This window comes from Dictyostelium purpureum, assembly GCF_000190715.1.
Source record: "Dictyostelium purpureum unplaced genomic scaffold DICPUscaffold_111, whole genome shotgun sequence".
Taxonomy (NCBI): Eukaryota; Evosea; class Eumycetozoa; order Dictyosteliales; family Dictyosteliaceae; genus Dictyostelium; species Dictyostelium purpureum.
The window spans coordinates 1-27,364 of NW_003519448.1; the positions used below are offsets into that span (position 1 = coordinate 1).

The 27,364-nt window shown below is 25.7% G+C and overlaps 5 protein-coding genes across 5 annotated transcripts in view; 3 read left to right on the plus strand and 2 right to left on the minus strand.

The window, feature by feature from the left end:
* Positions 1-90: 90 nt before the first annotated feature.
* On the plus strand, positions 91-1,830 carry DICPUDRAFT_151926 (uncharacterized protein; the record flags this gene model as incomplete). The annotated part of the gene is made up of 1 exon (XM_003287732.1): positions 91-1,830. The coding sequence occupies one exon, from the start codon at positions 91-93 to the stop codon at positions 1,828-1,830; it is 1,740 nt and encodes a 579-aa protein (XP_003287780.1).
* Positions 1,831-1,956: 126 nt separating this feature from the next.
* Positions 1,957-5,106, minus strand: DICPUDRAFT_151927 (uncharacterized protein; the record flags this gene model as incomplete). The annotated part of the gene is made up of 2 exons (XM_003287743.1): positions 1,957-4,123; positions 4,211-5,106. The coding sequence occupies 2 exons, from the start codon at positions 5,104-5,106 to the stop codon at positions 1,957-1,959; spliced, it is 3,063 nt and encodes a 1,020-aa protein (XP_003287791.1).
* A 555-nt stretch (positions 5,107-5,661) lies between these two features.
* On the plus strand, positions 5,662-8,579 carry DICPUDRAFT_97823 (uncharacterized protein). The gene is made up of 2 exons (XM_003287733.1): positions 5,662-7,316; positions 7,395-8,579. Exons 1-2 carry the CDS (start codon positions 5,709-5,711, stop codon positions 8,307-8,309), a joined length of 2,523 nt encoding a protein of 840 aa, XP_003287781.1. The 5' UTR covers positions 5,662-5,708; the 3' UTR covers positions 8,310-8,579.
* Positions 8,580-8,749: 170 nt separating this feature from the next.
* Positions 8,750-11,008, minus strand: DICPUDRAFT_151929 (uncharacterized protein; the record flags this gene model as incomplete). The annotated part of the gene is made up of 1 exon (XM_003287744.1): positions 8,750-11,008. The coding sequence occupies one exon, from the start codon at positions 11,006-11,008 to the stop codon at positions 8,750-8,752; it is 2,259 nt and encodes a 752-aa protein (XP_003287792.1).
* Positions 11,009-11,719: 711 nt separating this feature from the next.
* The window catches only part of DICPUDRAFT_72359 (uncharacterized protein), a gene marked incomplete at its 5' end in the record, with an annotated part of 42,472 nt that continues 26,827 nt past the window's right edge, over positions 11,720-27,364 (plus strand). The window contains 5 exons of the mRNA XM_003287734.1: positions 11,720-11,750; positions 11,836-12,952; positions 21,524-21,537; positions 23,879-23,896; positions 24,524-24,530. Of these exons, the coding sequence (XP_003287782.1) occupies positions 11,723-11,750; positions 11,836-12,938 (1,131 nt within the window). The 3' untranslated portion in view covers positions 12,939-12,952; positions 21,524-21,537; positions 23,879-23,896; positions 24,524-24,530. The remainder of the gene's footprint in view (positions 11,751-11,835; positions 12,953-21,523; positions 21,538-23,878; positions 23,897-24,523; positions 24,531-27,364) is intronic.

Below are 27,364 nucleotides of genomic sequence, written 5' to 3' on the forward strand. Positions count from 1 at the left end.
AGTTTTATGGTTATAGTTTTTTTTTTATTTTTATTTTTCTACTTTTTAATATTCTTTTTACTTTTAACTATATTTATAAAAATATCAACCATGGATTATAATAATATAAAATATTACATCTTTATAATTTTATCACTATCATTAATAATATCAATATCATTTGGTAAATCGATACATACCAATAATATTAATAATAACAATATAATATTTTTTGTTAATAATAATAATAATAATAATATTTACGATAATAAACAAAATAACAATATTAAATGCGGAAATAATATTGAAAACTATTGTTCAACTATAAACAATGCCATAGAATCATTTTTAAATGATTTCAATAAAAATGATTACTCATTAACCATATTGTTAATGAATGATATTTATTATTTAAATAATAACAAAAATAATCATAATATATATGGGATGGATATAACAATCAAACCATACAACAACAACAACACAATAAAAATAATAAAAGATGACAACAATAATGATAATGATAATGATAGTTTTTTAATAATAAATGATAACTATAATTATAAAAAAGAAATCATAACAACTTTAAAACTAGTTAATTTAAATTTTATTAAATTAAATTCAAAAACCTTAATAAATCATCAACCTTCTAATAATAATAATAATAATAACGAAAATAACAATAATATAAATATAAATTTATTAAATATTACTATTGAAAATTCCAAAGATATTACAATTTTAAATAATAAACAATCAAATATTTTTATAGAGAATTTAAAATATATAAATAATGAAAATATTAATAATTTTAGTGGTATTAATAGCTTTTCAAATAATATTTTAATTCAAGATTTAACTATTGAAAACTGCAAGTTTAATAAGGAATCGTCATTTTTAAAAGATTCAAATTCAACAATAGTATTAAATAATTTAAAATCAATCAATAATAATTTAAATGATAACTCTATAATATTAAAATTAAATTCAAAATTTACCAAAATATATAATAGCCAGTTTATAAATAACCATAATCTAAATAATAGTAATATCAGCAGTTGCATTGACTCTTCAAATTTTATTTTGCACATATCAAACTGTAATTTTATTAATAACTCTGCAGAATCATCCGTTGGTGGGGTATTACGTTTAAATCAAAATATTGAAAATGATCAAATATCAAAATCAACTACAGTCATCTCAAACTGCTATTTTGATAATAACAAGGCATCCAGATGTGCCTCCATATTTTCCAATACTAAATTAGAAATTAACAACTCCACATTCACCAATGACCATTCAGACAATGATACAGGTATTTCAATATGCCAAGAGGATAGCAATGACTTAACACTCTCTGAATCAATCATATCATATAATCAAAACACAGATAAAATAAAACCAATAGTTAGCTTCACATCTATAAACAATTTAATAATTACAAATAGTAAAATAAATATTAAATTAAATAATAATAATAATAATAATAACAATAATAATAATATTGATATTAATAAAATTATTCATTGTCCAATTGGTAATATTACATTTCAGAATTCAGAATTAGTTATCGAATCAACTAATAATAACAATATCAATAAATATATTGAATGCAATACATCAAATTGTAATGACCTATCATTGAAGGATGGAAGCAGCTTTTATGACAGCAGCAGCTCTAGTACTAGTAGTAGCAGCGAAAGACAATTTGTAAAATCTTTAGAAATTTTTATTATATGTGTCGGGTTAATTATCAGTTTTGCAATGATTGTATCAGCAATATACTATATAAACAAGTGTTATTTGAAGTTTAATGGTATTGACTATTACGATTATGAAATCATTCCATAATCAAGAAAGAAATAAATAAAACTAATAAATAAATAAACGTTTATAATATTATTACTATTATTTTTGAAATTTAAAATAAAAATAAAATAAAAAAAGGTGAAATAAATTGGTTTGATTTTTAAAAATTTATTTGTTTTTTAAATATTCCAATATTTCTTTTAATAAATCTAAATTTTTACCACTGGCAGGTTGATCTAAATAATCAATTGACATATATTTAATTGAAAGATAGGAGCAAAATTTACAAAATTTGAAAAACGAGTCAGAATCTAAAGTGACCAAAGAGTTTTGAACCAATTTCGGTGAAAATATAAAATATCTACCAAAAGTTGGTTTTAAATCTTGATAAAAATTATTAATTTTACAATCTTGATCAAGTATATCTGATTCATCACAAGTATATGGAAATTCCCCTATTGAAAATTCTTTATTTTCCAATTGACCCTGAATGATATCTAAATATTTAAAAAATAGATCCACTTCTTTTACCTCCATTAGGAATTCTAATATTAATGTGACATTCTCGCTATATGGATTTATGTTGAATGCCCATTGTATTGATGAGTCTAAAGATGGTTCTACAATTAGTTTTTTGATTAGTGTGTCTAAAAGGTTGCTAATGGATGAATTAAAAATAAATTCAAATGTAAAGAGGTTTACATTTAAGAATTTTAATACATTAGGAGTTTTCTCTAGAAAAGTATTGAATTCAATTTCATCTTCATAGTTTATAGATTCGAGATCGAAATCTGTTTTTTGATTGATAAAATATGTTGAGGATATTGATAACAATAATCGAACTGTTTTTAAAGATCTGGTAGCAAGATAGTAATATGAGTGATAAATTGAATGTTCGAATTTAAACGGTTTTACACTTGAGTTTTTTGTTGAATCTTCCCATGACCTAGATATTAACTGATGGACATATGCAACAGTATCACCACTAACTAGGTAAACTTTTATTAATCTTTTAAATAAATAATTTAAAATATTTTGAAATGTATTTGATAGTTGTTTTAAGTAGTCATCATCTTTAGCGGTTGTAATAGCATTACTGAATTGGCCCAAAACAATATTAATACATTTTATAATTTCACTTGAGGATTCACCAGAGGTACAATGGAATCTTTCCCCATCATCACCTAAAAAATAAAGACAACTTTGATTTGTGGGATAAACATCACCATCAGAGGCATAACCATGATAAAAATAATAATAACTTCCATCTCTTTTATCTTTAGATTTGATAAGCCAGTATTCATTAAATGATTCTAATTTTGATGTTGATGAAAATGGGTTAAAATGATTATTTAAAATTAATTGAATGATTTTTGGTGACTTTATATCTGTGATTGATTCAGTGTATAATTGGTTTGTTTCTGATGGGAATTGATTAAAATTGATTTTTAATTGATTTAAAGCCATAACCTCTTCACCAATATTACTATCAACAATACAATGTATAAACTCTTTAAATAAAGACGATGAAAATAACTTGAAATGAGTTGAGTTTAAATAATTGACTAATCTAATAAGACTTGAAGTATCCTGATTTTGAAATTTGATTTTTGCCTCTTTTTTTTGAGCCACCCTAAGATGTGATACGAAGGTTTTTTTTATTTCTTGAATTGATTTCTTAATTAGCTTATCTGTTGTGGATAAGTTGCTTTTAATAATTTTATCAAACTCTTTAATTTGTTCATTAAAGTTACAATCTAGATATTTTAGTTGATCAATATTGCAATCATTGATTGCCATGCTGAATAAGTATGTATAGACTGGTCCCGAGTTTAAAAATTCTACTTTAGCGACAGATGATTTTTCTTTTGCATATTCCATTAACTCTATTGATTGATACTTTACAATCGGAGTTGATTTATATACCATTTGATGCATTTCTGTAATGAGTTGGTGATTTTCTAAAATCCAGTCAATTATTTCTTTATCTTTAATAAGTAGTTGAGATGGTAATGGCGATGCCAGTGTTTTTAAAGTACTCCATAGAGATTTTGGGAAATCTTTAGATTTGAATAAACCATGACCAAATGAGAATGAATCTACTGCAAATTGATAGAGTTGATTATCTACATGAGTCAGTTTGTTTAAATATTTGATAATCTCGATATCAGTTGAAATATTTCTAAACCTATAATAAAATTCATCTTTGGTGTATAGTTGAATGAAATCATTTGAAACACCCAAGTGAGACTTTTGCAATTTAACTTCTTGGTTTATTTTAGATAGCAAATTTCTATCAAATTTCGAATCTGCCAAATACTTTAGTCCATTAACACTAAGATAACCAAAAGTATATTTAAAAATAAAACTATCTATAAATAATTGGTCATTTTGCAAAAACTGGTCATATTTGATAAAATACAGATTGTAGAATTCAAAGAGTTTTTCTTTTCTTGAGTTTTTGTAATATTCAAAATATTGTTTGTATAAATCCTGAACTCTATCGCCAATGTCGCCAATGCTATTATTCAACTCTATAGTTTTCTTTTTACTCAATGAGATAAAACCAGACTCTAACAATCTAATTTGGGTACGGGTGCTTTTGATGGTTAAAAATTGAGATATTTTCAATGATATCAGCTTATCTTTTCCTCTTGGCTTATACATGTTTGGGTGATCCATAATAAAGTCGACTATAATATCCCGGTATTTGTACTGATTATCTTCAAGAATTTTCTTTAGTAAGGGTTTATCAATTGAAGAGTAGAATGGCTTGCTTGTAAATATAAAAAGTAGTTCTAAATTTGGCTTGTATATCCCTCTTACAACATTTGATCTGAGTAATAAGGTTTCAATTAAAAAGCATGTTTCTTTTAATTTCTTTGGATATAAATTTATTAGCAATGATAATGTTTCTTTTCTTGCTTCAGACTCTTCTTGAAACATTTGCATGGCTTTAGTTTTGAAGATTTCTTCATCACCCTCTCTATAGTAACCTCTGTATCTGGAACAGTATCTTGTAGAAAAAGAACCTTTATTTTTAATTCTATAATGATCTGCTGGGCTTTTACTATTGAATAGGTTTTTCAATGAGAACTGATCTAATATAATCTCTTCACCAGCCTTTAATTTACAATTAAGTAATTTATATTGGTCATTTTCAATAAACCATTTTAATTGGTAAATATCTTTAAATTTCTTTTTATTACCAAAACTGAATCCTTTAGCATCACTGGTATCAATATATTCTCTATTGGAATTGAATATATGAATAAATAAAAATTTATTGTTAAAAACCTTTCGAAATAATTCATCCATTGTGATAAAATTTAAAATTAAAAAAAATAATTTAAAAATATTTAAAAAAATAAATATTTTTAAAAATATTTAAAAAGAAAAAAAAAAATAGAAAAAAAAAAGAATTTATTATTTGTTTGATTTTAATATCTGGAAATATTCCAAATCACCCAAAATAAAAGAAAAATTATAATATTATCTTATTTATTACTTACAATACTATTTATTAAACTTTATCTATACAAAGAAATATTACAATATTAAAAATAATTAATTACCATGAATGAAAATTAAAATTAATAAACATCATTTTAAATAATAAAAAGGAAAAATTCATATAATTTTAGCTTGGGTATTGTTTTTTTTTAAATAAAATTTTTTATTGAAAAAATTTAAAAAATTTAAACTTCGAACCAAAATTTAAAAAAATAAATACCGTTAGGTATGTTCGCTCCAATTTGGGTGTAAACAAAATAAAAAAAAAATTTTTATATTTTTAAATTTTTAAAATTTTTTTTTTTTTTTTTTTATATTATTATCATTGTTATAAATAATTAAATCAGTGTTTTGGTGGGGAGAAATTAATTTTTTATATTATATTAAATGTTATATTAAAAAAAAAAATGCAATATCAAAATCCATTTAATTATAATTATAATAATAGTAATAATAATAATAATAATAATTTATTAAAACATTCACAATCACAATTTATAAATTATGAAAATAAAGAAAACCAATGTCTTACACCCGTTAGAAGTAATAGCAATGGATCAATAAATACAAATATTGAAAAAACACCATTATCACCATTATCACCAAACGATAAAATGGTATTATCACCAAATGAAAAAATGGTATTATCACCAAAACAACAACATCATATTCGAGTTAATAAATCACCATTATCCCCAAAGTTACGAAGATCACCAAAATCACCAAAGTCACCAAAATCACCTAAATCACCAAGTGGAGATGATAAAATGGTATTATCTCCTCCAAAAAATCATTTTAATCCAACACCAACTGTACCAATAGCAAACATATATAACCATGGTTTAATGGGTCCACCAACAATGCCAATAAAAAGACCAACTAGTAATTTATTTGAATATGTATCTAGACAAACTACTGCTCAAAGTCAAAATAATTCAATTATTTTAAATAATAGTAATATAAATGATAATGAAAATAATAATATAGATTGTGAGGCACAAAGCGCAGCTACAACCTCTACAACAAAAAATGATACATTCATACCACCTGCATTACCAACATTTTCATCTTCATCATCATTATCATCAAGTTCATCATCAACATTTAATTTTCCAGTACCACAACAAAGAAATAAAACATTAAATAGAAATAGTATTCAAATTATTAAAAACTTTTCCAAGAATGGTGAAACTCAAGAGGATCAATTCCAAACTAGAAAAAGAGAGGACAGAAAGAGTAGCCAGTTATTAAGACAAAGTAGTAAAAGAGATATGTTAATACATAATTCTAGAATCCAAAATTTAAATAACCAAGCTCAACAACAACAGCAACAACAAAAATCACCACCAAAATTAACAGCAGAACAGCAATTAATCATCGAGCAAGAGAATAAAATTAGAGCTAAAAAGAGAATTGAATCAATTAAAGAAGTCTATTCATCAGAGGCTACTTATATGGGACATTTAAATAATATTATTGATAATTATTTATTACCTCTCCGTAGAGAAAATACTGCTCCAGAAGAAGTAAAGTTTATAGTTTCCATCTTTTCAAATATCGAAAGTATCAGAGAAGTTAATAAAATAATTTTAGATAGATTCAAGGATCGTATTGTCACCAGTGGCCAATTAAATGAAAATACCATCATTTCTGATCTCCTTTTTCAAATGCTACCATTGCTCACAAACTATACCGAATACTATGTCAACTATTATAGATCTCTTCATAACATTGACTCTTGGTTCAATAGATGTAAAAAATTCAAAAAGTTTTTAGAAGACCCAATGATTTTAAAGTCATTGCTCATTATGCCATGCCAACGTATTCCAAGATATTCTCTTTTGATTGATTCAATTATTCGTTTCACTTTGCCATCTCATCCAGACTATGAAAACTTAAAGGTAGCTTTAGAAAAAATGAAATTATTAACCGAAATTATCAATGAAAAAGTTAGAGAGTCGGAAAGCTTACAAAAAATTACAAATATTAGATATAAATTTAATGACCAAGTTGGAGTAAGTAAACGATTATTTAGAATCTATAATACACCAAAAAATAAAATACTAATTTAAATTTTACTTATCTTTATAAAGTTTTTAGATGAGGTTCATAGAAGATTAATTAAAGATAGTAATAGTACACTTCAATTACAACCATTTAAAAGCATTCATATGTATAATAATATAAATAGTATCTACAATAGTAATGACACCAATAGTAACAGTAATAAGGAAGAGGAAGATTTAACTGACGAAGAAGAATACAGCGCATTAAACTCTTCATTTAAAAAATCATTATCATCGGCAAACTTAAAGAAAACCTTTAGTAAAAAACTTACAACATTAATACCAAGCGATTGTGTATTATATTTATTTAATGATACATTATTATTAGGTACTATAAAATATAATAACTTAAATAGCCAATTAAATACAAGCAGCAATATTATAAATAGTGATAGTAGTAATAGCAATAGCAATATGAATAATAATAGTAATAATGAAAGCAATATTAATAATAACAACAACCCAAACAATTGTAAATATAATGTAGTATTAAAAGCAAACCTAATTGAAACTTTTGTAAAAGATTATCCAATTTTAGCACCAAATATTTTTTCGATTCATCACAATAGTGGTACTTGGTTAATCTCTGCTCAGAATAAAGAACAACGTGAAGAGTGGGTCAAAGACATCAATGATACAATTGATAAGTTAATTCATTCCGATACCGAGTTAGAAATTAGAAGAGGCAAAATCGCATTAAAAGGCAGTGATGACTATGGTTGGTATGCCTTTGACTCTGAGTCCCCAGCCAATCAAGATTCAACTTTAATCTCTAGATCTCTTCAAGAATTAGAAAAGAATGAAATTTTTACACCCAAAAAACGTAAATCATCAATAGTATCAAATCTTAAAGCTAGATTTAGCGCATTGTCACCACACAAGAACCAAAATGTTAAAAGAAACTCTTCATTCGTTTTAAATTCATTATATGATAATGAATAAAAATTTTTGATAATAATAATAACAACAACCACATTATTGATTAATAATAACTAATTAATAATGAATAATAATAACCAACATAATAATAATTTTATAATAACTAAGATTTATAATTAATTTTATTAAATAATTTAATTATTATAACCAATTACTATAATTAATATTTATATCTATTCTTTGCCTATCTATTTATTTAAAATAACATTATAAAAACTAAAAATAAAAAATTTACTGAATAAAATAAATAAAAGATTTTATTATTAAAGTTATAAAATATTCTGTGTTTTAATTTTCATTACATTTTCCAATGTATTTATCTGTTGACACTGAAGCTTGATTGGGTATCTTGGTTTAATAATCCAGCACACTTTTTTTATCATCATCAATAGAATTAAAAAAGATTAAATTATCAAATAAATAAATAAATAAATAAAATAATTCTATAGTTTATTTAAGTAATTTAAATCTTTTTTTGAAAAATTAATGTGTTGTAATAAAAAGTGTGTTAATTCTAAATTGTTGTTATCTATTGTTGTAGCGACTATTTCTTTTAATTCTTTGTTGCTATAGATTGATGTGGGATTTTTTATATCTTTAATTTTTAAAATTGAAGGTTTTTTAATGAGAATGGCTTTGAATACTGATAAGATACCTGTTGCTGCTGATTTTATTATTAGACCATTGAAATATTCATTTTCTTCTATATTGTTTGATTCTAAAAAATAATCTACTAACTTTAATGGACAAAGAGTAAGGCTGAGGTCATCATTATAGAAATTATCTAAAAAATCATAACTAAATACTTTAAAAAAGGCATCAAAACGTCCACATTTCCATAGAAAAAGGAAAATGTGACAGTTATATTCGTGAATTTTAATTTGATACTTTTGATTATTTGTTGGACAGATACCTGATCTGATTATTAGCGATGAATCTTTTTTTCTGAAAGAATCGATTATATCTTGATCTGAAAGATCTCTGAATACCCAGTGGAGGAGTTTATAGATCAGGCGAGATTGATAAGACCCAGCAATTTGAACAATATTGAGAAGGTAATCTGAATTTTTTTCAAGTGATATTAACATTTCTAATATGGATATAACTAAATCTTGTTCACCATAATATAGTTTTAAACAAAAAACACTATTAAAACTATTTATACCTACATTATCTTGAACAATATATAGTGATGGGTTTCTTAATGCTCTCTCAAGGTTTTTTAAATTGAATTTGTGGGGGTTTCTAAGTTGTGATATTGAAAACTTTTTTGAATCATTCTTCATTAGTTTTTCATAATTCTCTAATAGTTCTTCGCTGACATATGGCCACAATGAGTTTCTATCACTATTGATTGATTCCACTTTTTCATAAAAGTAATTGAAAACTTCTTCCTTGTTTATAAGAGATAATGTTTCATAGATATGAGAATCGCCAAAACAACAAAAGTTTTTAAATTTGCTAAATAGATAATCAATCAGAGCCATGTCACCTGTACTAATTATAACTCTTTGGAAGGAAAAAAAAGTTTTTGATTCTGTTGGGATGAAATTTGTGTCAATAACACTTTTTTGAAAATCTTTGCATGAATCGGTATTTGAAATAAACAAAGTTTTTTCAAAAAAACTATTTGAATCTATAAATAAATCGATTGACTTCAATACTTTATTCTTTTTGTCTTTTCTTGTGTTGTTGATTAAGTTTGCCTTTGATTGTGCTTTAAAATATACATAGTATAAAATTGGTTTACAATATGGGTTTTTTCGGTCACTGTGATTTGATTTATTTATTGAGTATAAGTATTTAAATATTTTGTGAATAGTTGGTTTCAAGTCTTTTAAGCTTTGGTCACCTGAAATTGATATATCGTCTATTGTTGAATTTAGCTGAGTTTGGTTTAACTGATTTAAATCTATTGGACCATTTAGTTGCTGTGCTATTAGGATTTGCTTTTTATTTGGTGTGTGCTTTTTAATTATAGTATTGTAAAATTTTATTAAGCTTTTGAGTTTCTTTTTATATGGGAATGTTTGAATGGCATCGTTTAATGATACTAAGTTAACTTTGATTCCGACTGACTCTAAATAAACTTGCATTTTGTATAGTTTATCCAAATCTAGATCTTCAGGATCAAACTTTTTTAGTGCTGATATGATTTTTTTCTGATCTAGTTTAAATACTGTAATGTATGCTTGATAAGCCGGGATATTATTGCTTTCAACAATAAATTGTAACCAGTACTGACTATCTTCGAATTGGGGGGGTTCGTGGGTATTTTTGCTGTAATATGGAAATGTGGAAAATAATTTAATAAAAAATTCTTTATTCTCTTTTGTATTTTTGGTGACTCGAGATATAATTATATCTACTTCGAGTAAGTTTCTAATACAATAGTTTTTACTCATGACTTTATCAATGATTATTGCTTTTGCATTACTAAAGTTTTTGAATATATAAATTGTACCTATTACACGGTCATATGTAAATATATGATTGAATTTGAAATTTGAAAATATTTTTTTGAATATTACATTATTTCTAAATACCTTCCAGAATACAAGTTCACCATTACTACTATTGCTTTTTTCATTGCTTTCATTGATTTCTAATCGTGGTTGTTTATTAATGCCAATTTCCATTGTAGAACTATCCAATGTTAGATTACTATTATCAGATTGTTTTCTTTTGTTTTTACTGTCCATTTGATCTATTTGAAAAATGATTTAAATATTAAAAATTAAAAAACAAAAATCAAAACTTTTTTTTATATAAAAATTAAAAAATTAAAAATAAAGATATTAATATAGATATTTTTATTAAAATCTAAATTTTACAATAAACCATTCCTTTCATTATTTAAAAATATTTCCAAAAATAAAGAATTTTTAATTATTTTTAAAAATTACAATAATTTTGTTTTTAAAAAAAAAAAATTAAAAAAGAAAGTAAGCTATAATTTTTAATGAAGAAAAAACAATAATAATAATATTATAAAAAAAAAATTTTAAAAAAAAAAAGAAATTAAAATAATTAAAAAAAAATTACTAAATATAAAATTAAATTAAATATTAATAAATATAGTGATTGATGTTTATTGATTTCAAACAAAAATTTAAAATAAATAATCAAAATATTATTATTGTTTAATTCAAATTAATTGTTTGGAACATATATAAAAATAGATTTTGAAATGATTTCCTGTGTATTTATTTATTTTTTTTAAAACCCACAAGAACTGGGTAAACCAAAAAAAAAAAATTTTTTAATAATAATATCCATAAAACCCAATTTTTATTTATTTTATTTTATTTTTTTTTTCATTTTTTTTTCATTTTTTTTTCATTTTTTAATATAAATTCATTTTTTTTTTCATTTATTACTTTAAATTTAAATAAATATATACAAATACAAATAAAATGGAAGGAGAAGATGTTCAAGCTTTAGGTAAATATTTTCATTATTTTCAAAAAAAAAAAAAAAAAAAAAAAAAATTTAGTTATTAATTTAAAATTTATTTAAAATATTATAGTTATTGATAACGGTTCAGGTATGTGCAAAGCCGGTTTCGCTGGTGATGATGCCCCAAGAGCTGTTTTCCCATCAATTGTTGGTCGTCCAAGACACACTGGTGTTATGGTCGGTATGGGTCAAAAAGATTCATATGTTGGTGATGAAGCTCAATCAAAGAGAGGTATCTTAACCCTCAAATACCCAATTGAACACGGTATTGTTACCAACTGGGATGATATGGAAAAAATCTGGCATCATACTTTCTACAACGAATTACGTGTTGCCCCAGAAGAACATCCAGTCTTATTAACTGAAGCCCCATTAAATCCAAAAGCTAACAGAGAAAAAATGACCCAAATTATGTTCGAAACCTTCAACACCCCAGCCATGTACGTTGCCATTCAAGCCGTCTTATCATTATATGCTTCAGGTCGTACCACCGGTATTGTTATGGATTCAGGTGATGGTGTCTCCCACACTGTTCCAATCTATGAAGGTTATGCCTTACCACATGCCATCTTACGTTTAGATTTAGCTGGTCGTGATTTAACTGATTACTTGATGAAAATCTTAACTGAACGTGGTTACTCATTCACCACCACTGCTGAAAGAGAAATCGTCAGAGATATTAAAGAAAAATTAGCCTACGTTGCTTTAGACTTTGAAGCTGAAATGCAAACTGCTGCTTCATCATCCGCTTTGGAAAAATCATACGAATTACCAGATGGTCAAGTCATCACCATTGGTAACGAACGTTTCCGTTGCCCAGAAGCCTTATTCCAACCATCATTCTTAGGTATGGAATCAGCTGGTATCCACGAAACCACTTACAATTCAATCATGAAATGTGATGTTGATATTCGTAAAGATTTATACGGTAATGTCGTCTTATCAGGTGGTACAACTATGTTCCCAGGTATTGCTGATCGTATGAACAAAGAATTAACTGCTTTAGCCCCATCAACCATGAAAATTAAAATCATTGCTCCACCAGAACGTAAATACTCTGTCTGGATTGGTGGTTCAATTTTAGCCTCACTCTCAACTTTCCAACAAATGTGGATTTCAAAAGAAGAATATGACGAATCAGGTCCATCAATCGTCCACAGAAAATGTTTCTAAATTATTTATTTCATGTATTATATAACAACAATTTTTTAATAAAACAAAACATATATTTATAAATATTTTTTAACTGTCGATTTTATCCTTTTAAAAAATATAAAATAAAAACTAAAAAAAATTATTTTATTGTCTCCATATATGGATAAAAAAAGAGTTTATTTTTAAAAGAATTTATTATTATTGTTATGGATTGCTTAAGGTGTATGGTGCTGATATTATATTGTGATTTGATATTTTGTTTATTTAATAAAGTTATATTAGGAGTAATAGTTTAATTAATCCTGTGAAACTATGGATTTAAAACTAAACTATTTATTTTCTATTCTTATTGTAATAAGCTGCTTGTTCTAATTGATTTTAAAATAAATTATTTTGTACTATTTGAGTTAAATACAACCAAATCTAATTGTAATTTGTAAACTATTTTATTGGATCTAAAAATAAACCAAACCATTAATTTAAATACATAATGTCTTAAAAACCATGTTGCAAAATAATGGTATTTCTTGGGTTACAATTATTACCATGTGCACATGTGTGAATACCAATAGAATAACCTTTTGATTGTAAATTTCAATAAATGATAATATGCTAATTTTAACTGGCCAACATTAAAAAGAGCAATACCAAGTATTCTAGTGATTGAAACAATTAGGAATGGATTCTATCTGGAGCTAATACTAATGCAGATCGGTTAGACTTGTAGATGTTTCTTTTTTTAGGATCACAATCTAAACTATAGTTTTCTTTATTATAGGCATCATTTTTATGGACTTCTTTCTTGACTTTTCTGTTTGGCTTATTCTTCGTTAACTCTGAAAATTATTTGTAACTCTTAAAAATTCTTATTAAATTTTAAATAATATTTATATGATACTATTTTATATCACCATGAAGCCACGGAGCTCTTTAATTGTAGTTGGTTCCAAATAATTATATTAATTTCGATAGCTACAGTAATTACACTAAATTCTGTTTCCTTTCAAATATTTGGACATTATTTTCACAAGATATACACCCTTCCAAACTTTCTAAAATTACACACATGTTTTATATCTTTGTTTAGGGTCTTTGAATAAATAATTGTATGCTTTTGAAAACCATATGGAACTCTTTTCATTTAATTGGCTTACTACTTTGTATAAGGATACACTTTTCACAACTACTACGTTTCAACTAATATTTTATTTATCTATAATAATATTTTTCTAATATAAAGGAATCTAAAAAAGACAACAGCTAGGAATGAATCTAGGGACATTTGATGAGTAATATTAAAAAATGGCTGTATATAATGTTAAGGAATATCAATTAATATATAGTTTAAAAAAATTGTGAAATAATACAATTATTTACCTATAAACGGGGAGTTTACATGTGACATAATGAGCCATAATGAAACTCGGCAAAATGGGATAACATAATATAACGGTCGCTTTTAATTCTTGGTTTTACTTCAATGAAGAAACTAGTTTGTGATGCAACTGATGAAATAATTGTAATATTTGTTTTATATAATTCAGCTGCGGCGACTAATGTTAAATGGTCACCCCATGTACCATTTTTTGACATATTGCTACAATAATCTTCCCAACTTGTTTCAGAGACAAAGTTAGAAAGGGTGGCTCCGTTTGGAAGTTTGAAATCTTTATTGTTTCTGAGCCATTGTGCAATATTGCATCTAATTAAATTACTATGACACAGGTCACCATAGATTTGATCAGAAATAGAATGCATCTGGCAATTTCCATCGCCAGGGATTTCCCTTCTGACCATCAATTGATATAATTGGATACGTTCCTTTAAACGTATCTCTGCCTTTAGTGTTTCATTTAATTTAAGAGGTTGAGTATTTGACAATCCTCTTGAATTGACTATTGGTTGTTGATATTGTAGATGATTTTGTTGATATTTTTGTTGTTGTTGTTGATACTGTTGATTGATAAGATTTCTTTGTTGTTGATATTGTAGTTGTTGTTGAAGTTGTTGAATATGTTGTAATTGTTGTTGTTGTAGTGGTTGTTGTTGTTTTTGTTGATGTAATAGCTGATCTAATTGTTGTAATTGTTGTTGTTGTTGTTGTTGTTGTTGTTGTTGTTGTTGTTGTTGTTGTTGTTGTTGTTGTTGTTGTTGTTTTTGTTGATGTCCTTCTTGTTTTCTTGCACAGTATTCGTCATTAATGGTACAGTAACGGCAGAATTCACCATTAATGGAAGAGCATTGGCAACGGTCGTAATTGTTGGGGTTTTGGTTGAAATTTAATTTACCAAAATAATAAAATATAATGGTCCCAACAATAAATAAAAGAATACAAATGAATAAATAATAATTCATTTTTTTTAAATAAAAAATAAATAATTATTTAAAATAAAATAAAAAAATAAAATAATTATAAAAATAAATAAAGTATTGGTGAATATATATAAGTTATTATTTATAAAACTGAAATATGTATAAAAAAGTGTAAAAAAAAATAAATAAATTATATGATTGAGTTGTGAATGAAAGCTTTAATTTTAATAAATGAAAAAAAAATTTTATAAATTAAAAAATTGAAAAAAAAAAAAAAAAAAAAAAAAAATAATAAAAAAAAAAGAATTGTTTAATGTAATGTGAGCTTTATTTATTTAATTATTATAATATATATTTGATATTATAGAATAGACTTTAATTTTTTTATAGTTTTAAATTGAGATTTTTAATTTAATCTATATTTTGATTTGAAAATTTCATTTAATTCTCTCTTTAATGATATCCTGAATACCAAGTTAATTTTAAAAAAAAGATTAATTAATTTATTAATTTTAATTTTTTCTATATAAACTTAAATACTTTATAAGTTTAATTCTAGTGAATATAAAATAATTATCTATTTATAAAAAATATTTATTAAAAATTTATTTTATATTTTTTATTTTACTTTTATTTTAATTTTATTTATTTTTTTTTATTATTTTTGAACTTCCAACCCCCATTATTAAATTGTTTTTTTTGTATTTTTAATGAATAGTATTATTTGTTTATTAATAATCATCTATCTATACAATTAGTCTTCTTTAATAATATTATAAACAAAATTATTACATTATTTTTTTTTCAAAATAAAAATTTTTTTTTTAAAATTATATAAAATAAAACTTTGATAGCATTATCAGAATATTCACCCATTTTCCACTGCATATTTTAAAATATATCACACATTTATAATCAAATAACAATAACACATTTCCCCCTATTTAATAATAAACATCAATCATATTATTTTTTTAAATATTTAGGGAAAAAAATTTAGATTATTTTTTTCCCTAATACAATTTAATTTATTAAAAATAATTATAATTAATTCATCCCATTTTATAAATATAATTTTACTTATTATTGTTAATTAATTAATTTATAATAACTTAAATCTATTTAATATTTTACTATATTAACATTATAATCATTTAAATTCATATGATTTTGACCTAAATTTGATTTTTTTTTTTTATTTTAATTTATTAAATTTTTTTTATAGTAATTGCTTGATTAGTTATATATTTTTTTTTTATTTATTTTTATTTAAAGAAGACGTGTTGTCTTTTTTATTAATTAATTATTATAATGATCTATTGAAGAAATTAAAAAAATAAATTAGGTTATATTTAAAACACTGTTCTTAAAAATTAAAAATTAAAATTTTAATTTTTTAATTTTTTTTTTTAATTTTTATTTGATTTTCATAGCTTTTTTCAAAACTAATATATTAATTATCTTTTATTTTTTTAATAAATTATAATTTTTTTTTTTTTTTTAATTAATTTTTTTTTTCTCTTCACCCACACTCATTGCATTTTATATATACACAAATCAACATTTATTCATTTTATTCCTCTTTACACATCCTATACACACATCTTTATATATATTTTATATTCATATTTTATATATTTACATTTGGGAATTATTTTTTTATTTTTTTTTTATTAAATATTTTTTTTTTTTTTTGAAATAAATCTAATTTTTTTATTGTATATTTTTTCTTAAAAAAAAAAAAAGTTAAAATGGCAGAACCACAAGCATCTCCAAAATCACAATCAACACCATACCCAAGTAACTTTGCCCCCGCATACCGTTATAAATCAAATCCACCACAACAACCAAAACCAGTACCAATACTACAACCAATTCCAATTTCTCCAACAATACCAAACTCACCATACCCATACAATTTTGTTCCATCATACAGATATCAAAAAGTTTCAACATCTACACCATTATCAACAACAACCAAATCAAAAACCAGTTCATCTTCAAGTTTTAACTTATCTGGTAATCCAACAGATAAAAAAGAATCAACAACAAATATCTTTGGCGGAAAAACCTCACCTTGTTTGGAAACAACCCTATTGACCACAACTACACCATCACCATTTGGGGCACCATCAACCACAACTACACCAGAACCAGGACCAGAATTATCACCAGAACCAGATCCTTTTGGAGCACCAAAAGCCACTACACCAGGACTAGGACTATCAGAACTATCACCAGAACTAGGACCAGAACTATCACCATTTGGCGCACCAAAAACCACAACAACACCATCACCAGGACCAAAACCATCAACAGAACTAGGACCAAAACCATCACCATTTGGCGCACCATCTGTAAATTTAGTTGGTAATTCTACAAGTACCAGTTTTTCAACAACCCCTTCCTCAAATTTATTTTTCAATCTTTTTACAGAACCACTCTTGGGAACATTCACAGCAGTATCATCACCATTTGGTGCTCCAACTACAACCTCGATTGCCTCATCATTCAATATCCCAACAAATTCCCCAAGTTTGGCAACATCCCCACCAACAACTGCATCAATATTTAATGCACCATCAAAAGCCGCTTCTACACCAAGATCGACATTATTCTCAATACCATTGGCAGGTACAAGCTCCCCATCACCAATTGGCGCACCATCAACTTCAACTACACCATCACCATCACCATCACCATTTGGGGCACCAAAAACCACCACTACACTATCACCAGGACCAGAACCATCACTATTTGGCGCACCATCTGTAAATTTAGTAGGTAATTCCACAAGTACCAGTTTTTCAACAACCTCATCCTCAAATTTATTTTCCAATCCTTTTACAGCACCACTCTCAGGAACTTTCACAGCATTTTCATCACCATTTGGTGATCCAACAACCTCGATTGCCTCATCATTCAAAATCCCAACAAATTCCCCAAGTTTGGCAACATCCCCATCAACAACTGCATCAATATTTAATGCACCATCAACTTCAAATACACCATCACCATCACCATCACCATCACCATTTGGGGCACCAAAAACCACCACTACACCATCACCAGGACCAGAACCATCACCATTTGGTGCACCAAAAACCACCACTACACTATCACCAGGACCAGAACCATCACCATTTGGCGCACCATCTGTAAATAGTAAAGAAGAACAATTTAAATCTCAAATTGATTAATTAAAAGAAGAATTAGAATCAGTAAAACAAGAAAACAATCAATTAAAAGATCAATTAGAATCATTAAAACAACAAGATAGAGATAAAGAGGAGTTACTAAATCAAATTGAAAAATTATTAAATCAAGATAATAAAGAAATATTAGATCAACTAGACTCTCTTAATAATAATAATCAAAATGAAGAAGATTTAGTATTATCATTTGGCGCACCATCGACACAACCATCACAATCTCCACAATCAAAAAATAAATTTGTAGGTGGACCAAATTTATTTAATAGACCATCACCTTATCTTGTTCAATCAACAACACAACAGACACCATCGATAACTACAATATCACCATTTGGTACACCATCGACAACTACACCATCACTATTTGACGCACCATCGACAATTACAAAATCTCCATTTGGCCCACCATCAACTTCATCTACATCATCACCATTTGGCTCACCATCTACAACTACAAAATATCCATTTGGAGCACCATCAACTTCAACTTCACCATCATCATTTGGCGCACCATTGACAACTACACCATCACTATTTGACGGACCATCGACAACTACACCATCACTATTTGACGCACCATCGACAACTACAAAATATCCATTTGGCGCACCATCAACTTCAACTACACCATCATCATTTGGCGCACCATCGACACAACCATCACAATCTCCACAATCAAAAAATAAATTTGTAGGTGGACCAAATTTATTTAATAGACCATCACCCTATATTGTTCAATCAACACCACAACAGGCACTAACAACACCAATAATACAACAATCAACTGCTCGCACAGCTTCATCCACTTATCCAAAATTATTTGCACCAGAATCCAGATACCATTTTACAGGTGCACCATCTAAAGGGGGAAATTTTGGAAAACCATCTATTAAAATATTTAATGAAAAACTTGGAGCATGGGTAGATTGTCCCCCAAAACCACCAATAACACTTCTTTCTTTTTTAGGCAATTTTATTTTTTTACATATTTTAGAATTATGGAAAAAAATTAAAGAATATGTCTAAAAAAAGAAAATTAAAAAAAGAAAAAAAAAAATATAAAAAAAAAAAAAAAAAAAAATAATAATATAAAACTTAGAACCAAAAATCATATATATAGTAATTATAATAGTCATAATAACCATTGTTCAAATAAATGGTACCTGTATTAAAAGACTATCTAATATATAGTGGTCAGGTATCAAATAATGTTGATCCCAAAATTTATAGAGAAATATGACTCATTTATCAATAGCTTTTAAAGATAAAAAAATTAAAACTATGTTCATCAAATTAAATAAAAAATTAAAACAATTATGGTATGACATAGATCAACTTGATGAAGGAATACCTCCAAATTATATTTATTAAAGCTCCGAACGGTACCGGTTTTCAAAAAAAAATGTTATTCGAAAAAAGGATCGAATATTAAATTTAAAAACCGTATTTAGGAATATTAGAAATATCCTTCAAATAAATTTTTTTATTTACAACTAAATAAAAAAGTCTTAAAATCTATTCAAAATAATATTATAATAAAGCTTTTTAATGTTAAAATTTGTTGCCTCCAAATTATTTTTTTTATATTTAATTTTTTTTTTTTTTTTTTTTTTTTCATTTTATTATCAATATCATCTAATTAAAATACATTAATAAATACCCCACTCACATTAACCCACAATAAGTTTAATATAAATTTAATTACAGTAATTTATATAATAATTTCTCAATTTAAAATCAATAGAAAATAGTATTAATTAAAATTCAAGCTAACAAATAATTAGGTAATTATTTATATATATTTATCAAATTAGATAAAAAATATCAATAAAATCACCCCTTTACACACAGTCAAGCTAAATTTTAATACGTCCATTTCAGTCTTGTCCATTTTTATTCTCACACTTTTTATTATTGTTAATTATTTTTTCATTTATTTTTTTGTAAATAATTTTTTTTATTTTTGTTAAAAAAAAAATCTTGCTCATAAAAAAAAAAATCACATTTATTTTTTTTTTTTAACACACCACAATTTTAAATAATACCAAAATGGAATATTATTTATTAAAGTACCCATCACATTATGAAAAGGAATCTCGTTATGATTCCACTAGCACCTCAACCTCATCACCATTCCAATACCCATCCCATTTTGAAAAGGAATCTCGTTATGACTCCACTCGTGCCCCAACTTCATCAAGATCATCTAAGTAATAATCACATTTGAAAAGGAATCTCGTTATTATTCCACAGGCTATTATCTATTCAAAATCTACACAACCAGTTTAATGATCTTGATTTTGTGAAGTTTAATGTGTAAAATGTAATGAAACAAATGTGGCAGTATTCAATAGTATAGTATTTTTATTTATCATCAAAAAAGAACCTAATAATAGATATACATCGATATCTTTTCAACAGATTATAAAAAAGAAAAAAATTTATTAGATTAAAATTACCTCTACCAAATTTTCTCTGGTCAAGTAAATAAGGTAGAACAAAAAATAGTATTAGGTAAAATAATATTTAGTAGACCCTATCCAGTAAATAGTTTAATAAAAATCTATGAAATTCACCGTTGCACAATCATGATCAATATAATTATCAAAATATCAGCAGATTTAATGGGATGATATTTCCACAGATTATTTTCCGGTTATGATTCTATTAGAAATAGTATACATTTTAATTTTCGAATCTATTAAAACTCTCGAAATATTTTCAGTAATAGAATACTAGAACATTAGTGTTATCATCATAAAATTTTTAAATAATAAAATCTATTTCTAAAAACAAAATATATTTTAAAATATATTTTTATAAACTAAGATGTTTTTTTTTTTATATAACCATAATTTGCTTTTTTTTTTTTTAAAATTTTATATTTTCAGAGCCTCCATCTTCTTTAGTGTGCCCAGCAATTTGATCATCCAAAACTCTTAGTTGTGACTACTATATATAAATAAGTTTTCTGCTTTCATCTTTTTATATTACCATAAAAAAGTATAAAAAAATATAATAACCTCAAAATTAATTAGATGTTAGATTATTTTGTTATTTTAAATTTATTTAATTATTTATTTATTTATTTTCCCAATTTGGTTTTTGTTTATTTGCAAAAGCATTCATTCCTTCGGTTCTATCTTTTAATGAAAAGGTACTATGGAAAACTCTACGTTCGAAATTTAAACCAGAGTCTAATGTTGATTCATTGGCATGATTAACAGACTCCTTGGCAAGTCTAATAACGATTGGTGAAAATGATGCAATATCTTTAGCTAACTTCATTGCAACCTCTATTGTTTTTTCGGGTTTAACTACAGAGCTGACTAAACCAAATTTGAGGGCTTCCTCTGCAGTAATTGGATTACCAGTTAAGATCATCTCCATTGCTTTTGATTTACCTACTGCACGGATTAAACGCTGTGTGCCACCTGCACCTGGAATTGTACCAATTTTAATCTCAGGTTGTCCAAATTTTGCATTTTCGCCTGCTACAATAATATCACATATCATGGCAACTTCACAACCACCCCCTAATGCGAATCCATTAACTGCTGCAATAATTGGTTTTTCAATAACTTTAATCTCTAACAAATTATCGATTAAATGACCTTTCTCCATCATATATCTCATATCGCTTTTTGATAATCCTTTGATATCTGCACCACCTATATTTGAAAATAAACTATTGTTAAAATTATTTGGTATTTATTTTTTATTAATATATAAAACTTACTTGCAAATGCTTTTTCGTTACCAGTTAAAACTATTACATGGATATCGTTGTCTCTATCCATAACTTTTAAGGTATCAATTAACTCTTTACTCATTTCAAAACTAAATGAGTTGTATACTTTGGGTCTATTTAATCTAATTAGTGCAATCTTATCTTTGATTTCAATTAACAGTGTCTCTTTATTATCTATATACATTGAAAAATTAAAAATTAATATTAATTAAACTTTTTATTGAACATGAAATTATTATTACACTTGTCGTTTGTAACCGCAGCTGTATTATTTGATTCTATTTCAAAATGATTTGAAATTACATTGATTCTTCTTAAATGATGGTTATTATTTCTGTTATCCATTTTTAAAAAAAATATTAATATGAATAGGTATAAATTAAAAAATTAATAAAAAACAAAAAAAAAAAATATTAAAAAAAGATAATTTTTTTAAAAAATTATAAAAAAAATAAAATTTTAAATTAAAAAAAAACAGATATTTTTTTATGTTTACACGTATACATTTAACACACCCACACTTTTTTTTTTTTTTACCACAATCAAAACCATTTAAATATTTTATTTAAAATTTAATTTAACTATTGATTAAAATGATTACTATTTGGAAAAATTAGAACACCCAGTTGCTTTTATTTTGGAGCATTAAATAACAAACTACTAAATGATACAGGAGTTTTTTTTAATGGATCACTTCCACCAAATCCAGACACTGTTTGACCACCAAATCCAGTTACTGATTGACCACCAAATCCAGTTACTGATTGACCACCAAACCCAGTTGCTGGTTGGCCACCAAAACTAAATCCACCAAATCCAGATGTTGTTTGGTTACCAAAACTAAATCCATTTGTTGGTTGACCAAAAACAAAACCATTTCCCGGGGTTGTGGCAGGTATAGATTGTCTTTTTTTAATAGATTTTTTACCTGGGTTTGGAGCATTTACTTTTTTTTCTTCTTCTTCTTCTTCTTCTTCTTCTTCTTCTTCTTCTTCTTCTTCTTCTTCTTCTTTTTCTTCGAATGTGTTAATATTAATTCCATTGAAACTATGATTTAAAGATGATATAAAATTACTTGAAAAAAAACCAGCAAAAGGGAAAATGCTATCTTTAAAAAGTAAATTTAACTCTTCGTCAAATTTGATTGATTGTAAAATATCTCTTGGAATGATTCTATTTCTTTTATTGGTTGTACAGCAATTGAATGATAGCTCAATTATTTCAGCTACCAAATAATCGATAACAGCACCTAAATAAACAACAGAGTATTTGCCGATTCTATAATTGTAATTCATTTGTTTGATTTTGTTCTTGAGGTAAGATGTTTTAATTACTAATGTATTCCTATCTCCTAAATTAAATTCTCTTAAACCTGATGAAACTGCATGCCTGGATAATTCGCCTGGTAACAATAAACGTGTGGATGTTTGAACTTCACGTGCAGTTAATGTTTTCTTTCCTGAGATTTCTACCAAGTGGAAAGCTTCTTTTAAAATTCTAATTGTTACATCTCTAATAATACTAATTAAAACATCAATAGCCTTGGTACTAATAGTATTTTTATTGCTACCCACTGCTTGAGTTAAAATCTTTCTGAAATAACTTCCTTCGTTTCTTGCATGTACTCCTCTCATTCTCTATTTGTATTAAAAATAAATATATATATATATATATAAAATATAAATTATAAAATAAAAAAACTTAAATAAAAAAAATTTGTTTGTAAAATGTAAAAAAAAAAATAGTTTAAATGTATTATTACAATAATTTGATTTTTTTGAAGAAATGTTAAAATAAAAATAAAAAAAAAAATAAAAAAAAAATAAAAAAAAAAAAAAAAATTTTTAAAATATCTTTGTGATTTTTTTTTTGATTGTTTTTTAAGAAACAAATAAAATCTTTTAAGGCTTTAATTTGTGAAATTTTATTTGAAAAGTTTATTTTTTAAAAAAAAAAAAAAAGACATATTATAAAAATTTTCTGAAAATAATCCTTTTTTTTTTAAATATTTTTCATTGATTTCATAAGAGCTTCATATTCTTTTTGATCGACATCTCTTTCTTGATCATTTGCATAATCACCATCTTGGTAATCTTCATAGTCATCTTCATCATCTTCATCTTCTTCGTTACCGCCTCTATAATCATCCTCTTCATCATCATAAATATTTTTGTGTTGTGGGGCTTTTCTTTGTTTTTCCTCTTTAATAAATTAAAAATTAAAAAAGAAAATCAGTATAATTAATTTTAAATAAAGGATACTACAAATAATCAATAGATGCACTTACTTTTAAAATCAACTTCAACTTTTGAACCTTTTGATTCTTCTAAATCTCTCTTTAATTTTTCCCAATTTTGGTTTATCTTTTCTTGTTCTTTTTCATCTTTTTCTTTTTTAATTTTATCTAAATCTGCTTTATAATATTTGTAATAATCTTGTGAGGCAATCTCTACCTTTTCAAAAAATTCTTCGATACCAGAACCATCGACTGCTGAAACACCAACACTCTATAGAAAAAGTAAAAAAATAATTATTAGTATTTGCAAAAAAAAAAATTTACATTAACTGTATTTAAAAATTACCTGTAATGTAGAATAAAATTCCTCTAAAACCAAACTTAAAGATCTTGTTAAATTACCCATATAGGATGGATCGGAAGATAAGGCATCTTGGAACGAATCGAAATCAGACATCCATTCTTCGGCGAAATGGTGGTTTGTGATATCGGTTTTATTGAAAGCTACAACCATTGGTAATTTACTCTTATACATAATACTACAGGCATATAACATATTTGACATAAAGGTGGTTGGATCGACAGTACGTGGTGTATCAATAACATAAACTAAAACAGTTGGGAATGTAGATGCCATTAACTCTGTAATAATTGAACCTGATGCACTCCATGTAAAAACTTCAATTTGTCCTGGTGTATCCAAAACTATATATTTTAATTGTGGTGCTCTCTTTTCGACAATTTCTAAAACTTTATCAAATTTGGTTGAAAATAAATTTAATGATGTTACAATGCCACCATTTGGTCCTAAATTAAATTGCTTCATGACCTCTTTATAATTGACAGTATCTCTAATATCGATATTTGGTGTATATGGTAATTTAGCTACAGCTGGATCCAGATTTATAATGTATCCTGGAATTTTATTTTCGTGTAAATGGGCTCTGATTCTTTGTAATAATGTTGTCTTGCCACTACCTGCCATACCTAATACAATGATATTAATTGGTTTTTTCTCCTCATTGCTGTTGGTATTAGGTTGTGAATTAGAAGTAGTGGTGGTGGTATTTGAAGTTGTATTCATTTTTTTTTAAAAAATTTAAAGTAATTAAAACGAAAAAAAAATTAAAAATTAAAAATTTAAAATAAAAAAAATAAAAAATTTAAAATAAAAAAAATAAAAAAAAAAATAAATATTTAATTAAAAAAAAAGGTGCCGTTATTATCAAATTTTTTTATAAATTTTTTTTAAAAAATTTTTTTAAAAAATTTTTTTTATAAATTTTTTTTATATCAAAATTTTTTTAATATTTTTTTTTGAAGATACACAGCACCAACGATCAAAAAAAATTCTGGTAAGAAAAAGCTTTAATCCTTATTGTAGCCATTATGTTTCAAATAGTATCCGAAAACTATTAAATTACTAGACCAATAAACAATCTAAAAATAAAAAAAATATGTAATGTATCGGGTCGCACAATGATAAACAAAGAAAAAAGGAAAAACCTTCAAAGAGATTTTTCTTGCTGCCCTGGCCTCTGTTTTGCATTGTGCAGCCCGCATGCATTACATATTTTTTTATTTTTTTTAGTTTATTGATCTAGTCATAATTTAATAGTGCTATTTAAAAAATAATCATACACCCTCCAAATCTACTAATCCATTTCTCCCCTCCGGTGTGGTTCTAGCTCTGCAAATAACGGCCTCTGGTTTTTCTTTGGGTGGTCTGCTCTTCTTTCTTTTTTCTCCAACTATTAGATATCTAATTAAAGAACCAATTAATGGTATTTTTGGTACAAGTAAAGTCCCGAGCTTCTCCTTAGCAAATGCCAACAACCCAACCTTAATGTTGCCGGGTTAAAAAATAGCCAAAATATGTCTAAAACAAATGGCTGCACTCTTGCTATCCGTTCCTACTATTTTCATGAACCTTTTGATATGAGAAAGTTCGATTGGATTTAACTCTAGTTTCTGTCATAACGATCATGCTAAACTCGAAACTCGTTACCAATGTTGGTATCATCTCTTCTGTTTATATTTTAAAAAAATAAAATAAAAATTTTAAAAACAGTAAAATTAAATTAAATTCTTTTTTTTTTTTTTTTTTTTTTTTCAATGTTTTATTTTAGAGATGCATTTTAAAAAATTATCCATTGTGACATTTCCTTTGAATAAATCTCTTCTTAAACTTTGGAATGAGGCTTCCCTGCATAAATTTTCAATATCCGCACCGCTAAATCCTTCAGTCTAAAAAAAAAAATTTTGATTAGTTTTAACATTTTTTTTTTGTAAATAATTAATTTTAATAAACACTTACCAATATTGATAATTTATTCAAATCAATGTCGTTTGATAATGGAATATTTTTGATTTTAATATTTAAAATTTTTAATCTTGATGGTTGATCGGGTAATTTAATTTCTAAAATTTTATCGAATCTACCAGGACGTAATAAAGCAGCATCAATCATATCGATTCTATTGGTTGCACCAATTACAATAACACCATTTAATTGCTCTACACCGTCCATTTCATTTAGGAATGTACTGAGTACTCTTGATTGAGCACTATCACCTGTATCATTTGCATTTCTTTTTGAAACAATTGCGTCAATTTCATCAAAAAATAGAATGGATGGTGTTGTTTGTCTTGCCTTTTTGAATATATCTCTTATTGTTTGCTCCGAGTCACCTAAATACGGTGAAAATATAGTGGCGCCACTGAGCGATAAAAATGATAGTTTGGAGCTTGCAGCAATAGCCTTTACGAGTGTAGTCTTTGAGCAACCTGGTGGTCCATATAAAATGATACCCTTTGGTGATGATAACCCTAAACGTTTAAATGATTCTTGATAAATATTTGGCCATTCAATAGCTTGCTTTAATTGCTCTTTGACGTCATCTAATCCACCAATATCATCCCATGAAAC